Source organism: Balearica regulorum, chromosome 2, assembly GCF_011004875.1.
Source record: "Balearica regulorum gibbericeps isolate bBalReg1 chromosome 2, bBalReg1.pri, whole genome shotgun sequence".
Classification (NCBI taxonomy): domain Eukaryota; kingdom Metazoa; phylum Chordata; class Aves; order Gruiformes; family Gruidae; genus Balearica; species Balearica regulorum.
In genome coordinates this window covers 95,932,598-95,944,761 of record NC_046185.1, presented here as the reverse complement: position 1 = coordinate 95,944,761, position 12,164 = coordinate 95,932,598, and the positions used below count along the sequence as shown (strand labels likewise).

The 12,164-nt window shown below is 45.0% G+C and overlaps 1 protein-coding gene across 1 annotated transcript in view; it reads right to left on the bottom strand.

The window, feature by feature from the left end:
- The window catches only part of BMP6 (bone morphogenetic protein 6), a 94,699-nt gene that overhangs the window by 26,035 nt on the left and 56,500 nt on the right, over positions 1-12,164 (bottom strand). Inside the window, exon 2 of the mRNA XM_075744991.1 lies at positions 2,891-3,083. Within this exon, the coding sequence (XP_075601106.1) occupies positions 2,891-3,083 (193 nt within the window). The remainder of the gene's footprint in view (positions 1-2,890; positions 3,084-12,164) is intronic.

The following is a 12,164-nucleotide window of genomic DNA, read 5'->3' as shown; positions in this document are numbered from 1 at the left end:
GTTGGGAACAGGGTATGTAAGGGGCTGTATCCTGTACTTTATTCTCTTTCCCTCAATGCTTTACTTGGTGCTCAGTTTACTCTGAAAAAATGTTATATAAGTTGACAGTTCTGCTACTCTGCGCCCTGTTTTGGTGACCATCACAGAGCAGTGTATTGATTGCTTCCATAGACACTTGGCAGAGCTTTTACTCCAGCTCCAGAGGTGGGATCTCTAATTGTGAAATCTAAACCAGACCAACACTCACCATTTTTATTCAATGCGGCTATAAATGAACAATACAGCTAACATCTATGAAATCTGCATGACCATCTGGACTTCCATCAACTCCTCAAGTGGGCATTGACGTGACATGCTAACCAGCAAGCACGTTACCCCAGGAGGCACTCCAGCAACCAACTTCAAGCACAAAGGAAACACTGATCTTCTAAAACTAATACTTTCTTCCCCGTTGCCTATATACCCCAGTATTTCTCTCCATTTCCCCAGAGGCCACACTCCCCACAGAACAACCATTAGCTATTTGATGTTGCCCTCACGACAGCAAATCAAAGGCAGATCCCTCCAAATGGTATCAATGAAAAGGCTGGAGAAAGAAGGACCAGAAAGGAAAACACCCACGAAACCTTCACAGAGAAAAGAAATGGAGCATTTTTAAACACTGCTGTTTCTGATTTCTTTTTCTCTGCCTGCAGCAGAGGAACAGTTACCAGTCCTGACACATTTCAGTAGAAGTAATGAAACACTTTTGTACCACAGCATTACTCTGACATTTAATTGACCATGTATTTCCATCTTTTAGCCTTACATGATCCCCCCATCTGAAACACTACCCTTTTTAAATTAATCACTCAATTTACACTTGTTTTGATTTTTGCGTCACAGTTTCTACCCTGCCTCTCTCATTGCCACTGAAAGCCCAAGAGTGATTTTGTACCTGTGGTCAGCATGCTGAATTTTCTTCTGCTTTATTTATTTTAATGTAAGTCCAGTTGAGAGCAGGTCAAGTCTGCACTAATTACCAGTATTTTTCAAACAGGCTATGCTTTTTATGCTGGTAGTATTAAGTTGAAAGGGATACGTGTCTTTCAGTACACAAGAGCAATGCCAGCATGTAACAACTTTGGTTTAAAAATCTACTGCCTCACATCAGATTCTTGCTCTACTGAAACAGAAGAAGAAGGTTGCAGCTGAGTGACACCCTGAGCTGCGGTACTGTGGACTTTCTTTGGCTGAAGTCCATTTTACACTCTACCATGCCCATTTCTGACAAGGAAAAGATCAGGCAGTAACATAACCCCATCAATATGAACAAACCCAGTATTAGGGAGCTGGCAGATGTTATCACTAAGCCACTCTCCATCATCTTTGAAAGGTCATGGAGAACAGGAGAGGTGCTTGAGGACTGGAGGAAAGCCAATCCCACTCCAGACTTCAAAAAGGGCAAGGAGGACCCAGGAAACTACAGGCCAGTCAGCCTCACCTCCATCCCTGGAAAGGTGATGGAACAGCTCATTCTGGATGTCATCTCTAAGCATGTGGAGGAAAAGAAGGTTATCAGGAGTGTTTGGCCTGGATTCACCAAATGGAAATCATGTTTGACCAATCTGATGATTGCCTTCTATGATGGCATGACTGGCTGGGTAGATGAGGCGAGAGCAGTGGATGTTGTCTACCCTGACTTCAGCAAGGCTTTTGACACCATCTCTCATAACATCCTTATAGGTAAGCTTATGAAGAGTGGGTTAGATGAGCGGACAGTGAGGTAGACTGAGAACTGGCTGAATGGCAGAGCTCAGAGGGTTGTGATAAGCGGTGCAGAGTCTAGCTGGAGGCTTGTAGCTGGCAGTGTGCCCCAGGGGTCAGTACTGGGTCTGGTCTTGTTCAACACATTCATCAATGACCTGGACAAGGTGACAGAGTGCACCCTCAGCAAGTTTGCTGATGATACAAAACTGGGAGGAGCGGCCGACACAGCAGAAGGCTGCGCTGCCATTCGGTGAAATCTGGACAGGCTGGAGAGCTGGGTGGAGAGGAAGCAAATGAAATTCGACAAGTGTAGGGTCCTGCACCTAGGGAGAAATAACCCCAGGCACCAGTACAGGTTAGGGGCTGACCTGCTGGGAAGCAGCTCTGCAGAGAAGGACCTGGGAGTCCTGGTGGACAACAAGTTAACCATGAGCCGGCAACGTGCCCTTTTGGCAAAGGCCAATGGTATCCTGGCGTGCATTAAGAAGAGCGTGGCCAGCAGGTTGAGGGAGGCTATCCCCCTCTACTCTGCCCTGATGAGGCCACATCTGGAGTTCTGTGTCCAGTTCTGGGCTCCCCAGTTCAAGAAAGAGAGGGAACTACTGGAAAGAGTCCAATGGAGGGCTACAAGGATGATTAGGGAACTGGAGCATCTCTCTTATGAGGAAAGGCTGAGAGAGCTGGGTCTGTTTAGCCTGGAAAAGAGAAGACTGAGAAGAGATCTTATCAACGCTTATAAATACCTAAAGGGTGGGTGTCAAGAGGATGGGGCCAGACTCTCTTCAGTGGTGCCCAACGACAGGACAAGGAGCAACAGGCACAAACTGGAACACAGAAGTTCCATCTCAACATGAGGAAAAATTTCTTCGCTTTGAGGGTGACCGAACACTGGAACAGGCTGCCCAGAGAGGTCATGGAGTCTCGTTCTCTGGACATACTCAAAGCCCGCCTGGACGCCAACCTGTGCAACCTGCTCCAGGTGATCTTGCTTTAGCAGAGATTGGACTAGACGATCTCCAGAAATCCCTTCCAACCCCTGCCATTCTGTGATTTACTTAGCAGTCATCCCAACGTAAATGCACAAGCTCAGCCTTCCCCAGGACAGCGGCTAGTGACACAGAGCAAGTCCCTTCTTGCGTACCTGTTCTGATGTTCCTGCAGCACTTGGTAGATGCTGATAAGGAAGGTTTGGTTTTTAAAGCTCCCCACAACACAGTCCTTGTAGATCCGAAATTCAGCGGCTGTGACGGCCTCGCCCTCAGGAATCTGAGACAAATTAAATTTGAACTCCTTGTGGTGCCGCTGGTGAGGCGTGAACTCCTTGTCATACTCAACTGCAGGTGGGAAAAGGAAAGAAAAGGAAAAAAGGAACTGTGACTAAAATTTAACAAAAGGTTTCCACATGCTGCCACCTGTTCCTTCAGAAAAAACAAGGATTTTATTTATAGCCTTGGCAAGTGCCAGGAAAGCTTATGCAACTAAAGCCTTTCAAATATAGTAGTCAGAAAAGATGAATGTTCGCCTTCTCTAGCCAAAGCCTTTGACATTTCCTATTTTTTTAAAGAAAAGCCAGCTTTGACAAGTGAAATACGACTGTGCATTTTGCTCCTGTGTAAAACTCTGAAGATGTGACCGCCCCCAGCATTTTCCACCCGTGAATCTCCATGTTCTTTATAGCATTTCCTTAAGCCTCATACCCCTCTTCCAACAGAGGAGACAATTAGCTCCATTTTGCTTTAGCACATAAAGGCACAGACAGAAGTTAAGTGTTCAACCAGTTCCCTAACTGTCCTTAAAAATGCTGGTTTCTAGCTCCCAGGTTTGTGCGTTAGCCATTGAACTGCCTTGTGAGCAGAATAAGCTTAACATGACATTTATTTCACGGGTTAAAATTAACCAGAACTCCCCTTCCTTTTCCAGAAGCTTATTTGAGAATGAGAGCTGAGAAGAAGGGACCCCTTTTGCATTCTGGCCTTAGCCCTCCTCAGGTATGCTGTCGGGTATAGAGTTTAAGACAGATGCAAACCAGAACCTCTCCTTCTTCAAGCCTCAGGATTTGCATTTTCTCTGTTTGAGGCTCCCTTTGCAAACTCCATTTCTAGTCCCACTCTTGTATTACTTGATTACATATTGGTTTAGTCTGACTTTGATTTATTGTTCGTTATTTCTTCTAATTTTCTATTAGAAATAGCTTAAAACATTAACATATTATATAAACATACATAATTACATCTTTAAAGCCCTGAGGGGAAAAAAAATAAAAGCAAAAACTGTTCCCACCAGTGCAACTGAAGCAGTATATGTCAATGATTAATAAATCACCATTATATTATCATTAGGGACATGATTACATTCAGAGAAGGCAGCGAGTGAAGTACAGATCCCTTTTCACATTTGTCTTTGTGCTCATTTTTTGTTGTTGCCCCCCCCTTAATACATGAAACTGCAAAGGCATCCACGAGACTACCCTCACAACATCCCATGAGGTAAGCAGCATCCCTGTTTTACAGCTGGGATACTGAGTCACTGGGAGAGTGACTTGTCCAAGGACAGGCAGTGGAGGCTCACGGTGGAGCCAGGAACGACAGCCAACACACTTGAGGTTCGTTGCTTTACCCACAGGTTACCTCCCCGGACAGCAGATACGTCTCCTGGCCACTGGAAACAGCCCACGGAGATTTTCCCCTCTACCTTTTCCGACTGCTTATCCCTCCTCATCCCCTAGTCCCAGTTTCATCTGTGTCCTCTCCCTTTCCTTTGGCAGCCCTTTCATGTGAGCTGCCTCATCTGGCTGGGTCCGCGTCCTGGCTCCCTGTGAGACAGTTAGTCACATCCTTCTCTTTGAAGCTCGCCTGGAAATCTTTTCACCTCCGCATGACTGCTGCTGAGCATTTTGTGGGACACCGCACTTGGGGATGCTGCGCTAAGAGCTGCCACGGGGTGAACAGGCAAACTCACAAGAGTCAGACACTGCTGCCAATTTTGGTAGTCTCGCATTGCAACTGTCTGAGCAGTTTAGATGTCAAACGACTGACAAATGTGGGTGACCAGACCCTACGGCTTCCAAAAATGAGGCGGTGACGCCCAGCATCTCCATCAGAGGCAGACGATGGTACCAGTCACTTCCACTGCCACCTCAGAATTACCTCGCTGGCCATCTATAACTGGTGATCTGGGCTTCCCTTTGAAGCATCCAGCCCTGCTTTTAATTGGGAATGACTCTGGCAATGCTGGACTGGTTGGTGTCACTCGTGTGTATGCCCTTCAAGAAGGGGCCTGAGCTGCCTGGTTACTCCCCACCCCGAGGTGAGTGCCGCAGGATGCACTTCCCAAAACCCATCGGCCATGGACTTTCAGAAACTCACAGGCATCCAACCAACAACAAGCTGCGTTTGGCTGCTTGCAGCAGGACAACGTACCCAACTTGGCCTTTTTAGTTGCTGCTACAAGGCAAGAGGATGCAATTAATGGTGAGCGAATGTCTAAATCCACGGGTTTGGAGAGACATGCATATGAAGCAACGATTCTCAATTTAGAACTTGCAAAGTCCTTGCTCGCGGGTGCAGCGAGGAGCTGAAACCCACGTCCCTTCCTGTGCCGTCGCGGGGACGAGCTGACCTGCGGGCGAGATGCGATGAGGCTCCTTTTCCCTGGGTTCATGGCTGAGGATGATAAAGGAGAATCAGGAAGAGCAAGGGGAAGGGCACAACCAGGATGAGCAGCAGGGTGCTGGAAAACTAAAATTACACCAGAGAAAAATAGCAAAGGGAATATTTGACACTTCCTGCCAGCTATAGCCCCGTGTCAAGATGCGATATGGCCTCCAAGTGCACAAGGGAGAGCGTGGAGACGTCTCGCCTGGCACAGGGCTCAAAACGAGCCCAAAGGTCCTGGTCCTTTCCGACCTCAAGTCAACAGTGGTGGCCTGACCTCCACTCACCTCCACTACCAAATATGCTGTTTAAAAGCGATATAGCCAGACTCTAGTCCTTTAAATCAGTGTTTTCCCATACCCCTCTTCTAAAAAGTCAAACACGAACAACAATAAGAAGAAAAATCCACCAAAACATCTACCACAGAGCATCAAAAGTAGCTGCAGGTATGACACTTGACTCCAAGTACCCTTTCCCAGTTTATAACTTGCCCGATATGTTTACAATAGTATTTTCCTGTTTTTTAAAACTTTCTTCCTTTATCCCCATCCTTGTCCAAATAGCTCAGACAATCACAGAAGCTGACTAAACTGATTACAGGGGAAACATGCAGACTGATTTCATTATCAGGCTTGGCAGAATAAACAACCTGAACACACAAACAAGGAAACCTTTTTTTAATCCTTCGGATTAAGTAATTCAAGCTTTTGCTGTTGTAAGAAAGGCATGTTCAGAAAGGAATACTGGTAAATTATGGTGTCTTCCTCAGCTGTGTTCAGAAGCCTCCTTACAACATCACAGATGGAAAAAAGCCTACATTAAGCTTGTATGAAGCAAGTATAAAAGTTTAACGAGTTGGAAAGTTTTTCTGGCTATGTATCTTCCCATGATACAATGGAGGGTGGGTTTTTTTTCTTTGTGGGAGTGGTGAGATATTTAAGTTCTATATACTCATTGTCACCCCATCAAGTTAATAATCAACTGTTTTCATTCAGCAAGACAGCTTAAAAATATAAAATGCCAACAGTTCTTCTCTGGGGGCTTTCTACCCCTTGGAAACTGTTCATTTTTAACAAAGAAGTCAAGTTTTAGAACAGTAAAATTTGGACAGGCAAGATCTGAGCTGATGGTTCCCAGGATTACCCAGTCTGTATTGCTATCGCGTTACAACGCATCAGATGACCTTGTATTCAAAATGCAGACAGCACAGGCCAAAATGCAAGGCAACAGCAAAAAGGAGAAATAATTTCTCAAGCTGCTTTCCAATTATTTTTTTTTTTTCCCACATGAATTCGTTCAGGTCGGTCTGATCGGTGACATGTGAAATCCAAAGCTAATTTCCATCCGAAGATGGACACGTGCACGTCCCAACTGTGCAAAACCCTTGCAGGGAAAACCAGGCAGCCCACAGCTAGGGCAGGTTGAAAGCCAGCAGCCCTGAGTGGTGGTGGTGGTGGCCTCCCATAACCTCTACCCAGTGCTGGTCGGAATGTCAGGACCAAGCCAGGCAAAACCACGGATCGTAGGGCCGTGACAAGAACTATAGCCACAGAAAATTCACCCTCATGGTCAGCCTATATTATACTGAACCTTAGTACTCATTTGCTGGAGCACCTCCTTGGAAGCCTCAGATCCAGGCATGCACGTACCAGGACGAGTTGGGAAAGGAGATGGCAAAGAGAGGTTTTAGCCCATGATGGGTGCACATCCTCTGAGCCAAAGGGACTGTCTGCTCCACCATGCAGGTCTCTGCCCCCATCCTGGCTGGGGCTTCGGCTGCTCCTTGGCTTGCAACACAAAGGAGAGTCTGAGCTGTGGACACCACGAGTACTCGCCCCTGAGTTTTCACTACAGCTCATTTCTGAGCAGAGCAGCTGAGCACACACAAACAGTTAACAGAGAAGCCTGCCAGTAGCTCTTTACATTCCCCTTAACAAATATTTTAAAATGCTATACAAACACAACACTATTGTTGAGCAGTTAAAAAGGCAAGAATGGTAAAATTAGGGTTACTGTGGTTTTGAATTTTGTGTATTCTAATTCTATCCCAGTGTTGCAATAGCCAATTTCAGCACAAAATGTCCTTGGTTTAAAAATAGCATATTGTTTACAATACTTGTTACTTTAAAAGTACTGCACTAAAAAAAAAAAAAATTAATTAAGAAATTAACACAACGCATCTATTTTGGTAACCATACCATTCTACTTCCATTTGAGTGCGTCCCATACACCTTGGGCCAAAGGAAACGTAACCCTAATGACAGTCATGGAAATAAACTCTCCTCGTGCGTAGGAATTTTCTTTTTGGATCTAAAGTAACTGGTATGCAGAAATAACAGGACAACAGTCTTTCCCAAGTAAACACAATTTTCACTCAGAACAGTAGCACCAAGTGTCAGGATATTTGGTGGTTTTCTCCAGTTCTCAGCTGTTGAGAAAAGAGTTAGGTCAGGTACTCAAATGAGAATCTCAATGGTGGCTTCAGAAAGTCTCCAGCTCATATTCTAGGAGCTAAAACCAAAAATACTAACATATATACTCATAATCTAGAGCTCCAAAAGTATTTTTTTTAAAATAAATTGCCTATATAAATAATTATAATTTCCACAGAAACCTGGCTCCTTGGAGGGGGCAGAGAAGGAGTGAGGTCACAGATGAATGCGATACAATTGGGATGGGACGTTCTGTCCCCAGCAAGGCTGAAACCTCTGAACAATCTTTTGCACTCCAAGATCTTCAACAGTGACTCGGTTTTGCAGGACCACTGCAACCACACTCCAACAAAAGCAACCAGTATTCATAGCCTGATTATGCAAAGTGAGTTTTGCACAAGTGTTCATGAATTCAGTCTGAGTACAACTATAAGCCATTCCTACTTATTTCTTCTCAGCCTTCATACATGGCCCCCTCCCTAATAAAATGAGAAAGCCTCTGAAAACTGGAGTTGTTAACAGGAGATTCACCACCATAGCTACATAATAAGCGCAGAGGCAATTTCTTCGTTTTACATCACCAATTTCTGCATTAAGTCAACAGAATTTATCACATCTGGAGCAATGAAGCAGTGGATTAGGCCTTAAATACTTTAAGCATTACCACAGCTCCAACAGTCCCCTCTAATAAAAGGACCACGTACAGATATGACACATATGACTGATCTACTGCTGCAACCCTACAGCTGCGTCACCAGAATTTCTTCAGTAATAGCTGTCAATAGTTTGCACAGGACGAAATTTATATAAGCTTAACCAAAAAAAACCCTCTACTTTGGTCACAGTTGCTGTAAAATGAAGCAAAAGGCAGTAAGAATCAAAGTATAGGGCAGGATTAAGATAGAAGTTATAGCACTTTTAGAAGACAAACTGATACACGGTGGGGAGGACAGAAGACAAGCTTTCAGACATGCAAGCCTTTCGTGCAGCCAAGCTGAGGGATGTCCAACTACAGTGCAAGACTCGGTCTTCATTTCAGTCTTAAAATTTGCATCCTATTTCGCAAAAAGTACTTACCTAGACAGACGCAGGGATCTACATGGATGGGACCTGCAGCACATCCTTTTTACTCTGAAAAGATGCCCAGGACATGCCTGAAGGCTTGTCCATATTCTCCAAATCTACAAAGTCAATCTAAAAAAAGACACCAAGTCTCCCAAACAGTCCCGCCTCACTGACAGACAATCACAACTGTAGAAGCAATGTTACTATTAAAGATTAAAGCTGAGCTTTATTACTAAAATAAGCAGTACTTCCTAAATACTGTGTAAAAAAAGAGCAAAGCATACAAAGTACCAGTTCAATGTCTTAAAATGGGAAGAACAGAAAACTAAAAGGCTTCACACCTACTTTCTGCTGGTTAACAAGGAAATAGAAGTTAACACTGAGTGGACCCGCAGGTGGAACAGCAGGCCCACAGCAAAACCAGATGGCTCCTGGAAGAAGTGAGGATGCATCAGGGAAAGGATCGCTGCTGTCTGGTTTTCACACTTACAGACAGTACCTGCCGCTGCCAGGCTACAGAGACGCGTGGTCTAACCCACTGCAGTGACACCCTAAATCCACTGCTGCTTAGAGATAGCACTGGTCACTTTGTCTTTACAGTAAGGACCCAAAAGAAAGCAAAACCTTCCCATTCTCCAAACTAAGATTTATTAGCACGCCATTTCACAAATGGCGAGCAAGAAAATTCTTTAAAACAGAAGAAACTCAGGTGAGACATTAAAACAAAAGGTCTGAAAGCAGATCCTCCCCTGCCCAACATGCGCAAGGGTGGGGGAGGTCCTTTCTTCCCACCTTGCTCTTAGCCCAGCAACTTAAAATACCTTCCACAACCGCAGCAACTCCACGCAGCCCTCACGGTGTCTAAGAATAGATTGCTTCTTTCTGTCACCCCAGTCGTGGTGACTGATCTGTCCCCTACATCAAGCACGTTCCCTACTGCCCTTGCTGCCACTCTCCGACGTGTCAGGTCTCCCCAGGTCCCTCCCTCCCCCCTTGTCCTCTTCTGAAAAGCAGAATGAGCAAAAAGAATTAATTTCAAAAAAGGAGCAGTCCCTCTGCCTCCCAGACATGTCCCCTGAATCTGCAGTACAGCATCCCCAACAAACAGACCATGGTTTGTTCTCATAGGTAGAAGCATGTAAAAGCTCACCAGTAATCAGTAACGAACTTTTCCCACTTGCAATCTTGGTGATAAAAAGCAGTTTTTAAACAGAAAAAAAAAAATCAAGATACTTATGGTTAAATCTGGCATTGCGCATTTTTGTTGATCCCTCTGGGTCCAGCTGGGGTGATATAGAGACAACAGCTAACTCTCCTACCTTAAATGTAACGTAATTGGAAGTTAATGCCTAGACAGCTTAAAAATAAGAAGAAGATTCAACATCAACAAATTCCGAAAGGGTGCTTTCTTCGAAACAGCTATAATATCACATCTGGGCCGGCACAATATAAAGTGGATTTATTCCACTAAGTTCAGTGGAGCGGTGCCAGTTTACATCCAATGAAGACCTGGCTTTATGCTCAAAAGCTGTGAGTGCCAGAAAAGAATGACTCAGAAAAATAACCCATCATTAATCCAATCCCAATGTAATTATAGAGATTAAATTTAAACAATAGCAAATCACTCTCTAAACATAACACTCTACAGAAGATCTTCAAAGGAGGAGGGCCCTTTACTTGTGGATGAAAAAATACAACTGAGCTCTTCTTTGTTTCTTTGTGCTGGGAATAAAGCTGGAATTGGCTCGTAAAATCAGATTAAAACAGTTGCACAACAGCTTCCTTTCAGGATTCTTGAACCAAAGACAGTCTAAAAATCAAAATAATGCACTAACCAAATATATAATACCCACGGGACACCAGCAAGTATTAAAAGGCATTTTCACAGTATCCACAACGATGCCTACTGTATGGCCAGTAAGGTTTTTCCACTCTACGCTGGGAGGCAGGCGGCAGCGGGGACCAGCCTCGCTCTGGCACGTGATGGGAAGAGCTAAAGCGAAGGAGAGGAGGAGGAGGAGGAAGAGGAGGAGGAGGAGGACAGCCCTTGGCAGAGCACTCTGGGGGGGAGCTAGGCCCGGGAAGCTGACTGCAGGCCACCAGCACCTCCACCACCAGCACTCACTTTTGGGCTTCCTGCGCTGTCCCCCTAGCAATAACAGAGATCACTTTGCGACTGCAAAGGCAGCCGCCTTCTACGTCCCCCCTCCACGGCTTCCAAACACAAATGTTAACAAAATTGGTATTTTCTTTCCATATGCTGGCACATATGGCGGGTCCCTGCACTGAAAACAGCGTTGTATCTTAGGAAAACAAAACATCTTTCTGCTTAAAAGATGCCAAATTGCTTTATCAAAGGCACTACTGTTTGCATTTTTGTGGCAATATTAATGCGGTTCCCACTGAGAAGTTGATAAAGACCCTGACTGCAAAAACACCCCTCTGGAAGAAGTGATCTGAAGCTATGTCTATATCGAATTTCCAAATAATTTATGATTAAAATAATATTATGCTTTCCAAAAACCATTTCTACTTCACAGCCAGGTTTCATGCAGGCAGACGCAGTGTTCGGGGAAGAAGGCGATGCCGTCAGCCCGGTGGCGGGGACACACGATAGGAAGCGCTGAGCAGCTGCGCACATGGAGGGAAGAGGATGCTCCTACCGCTCCTGTTTGCTCCCTTGGGTTTTGTCTGCTCCTGCGTCCATGCCCACACTGTAACTGCCCGGGAACTTCGAACCACCCGTGGCAATCTTCTGCTGACGGCGTTTCCCACCCTCCAGGCTCGCCATGGGTCACGCCGCATTTCCTGCTGGCATGGCCGTCGGCATGCAGCTCCGTGGAAGCGCACAGCTGCCCCAGGAGCACCAACTGGATCTGGAAACATTTTCAGGATTTTTTTTAAATGGAGTAGCAGTTGCCTGGCTTATCTTGCATCGTCCCTCAAAATTATCCACCCTTCCACAGGAATTTAAGGCAGTCCAGACCAATTTACTTGCACGTTTGAGCTAAATTTCAAAACCGAGGTTGTGCAAAGTGGGAAAGTTTTTTTTTAATTTTATGGGAATTTCCCTCTCTGTTTTTTTCACAGAGGAGGTTTTAATGTTTATCAGTAAGACTGTGAATCAACCAGCAGCAAGTAGGAAGGCAGGCAACGTGAAAATGTTTGCAAGTGAAGCTCTACACTTTCATTTTGTTGAACACTCATCCCTCAGCATCACAGGCAGGTTTCAGCTTTTCATTTAATAGTCTAGCTGAGAAAGATA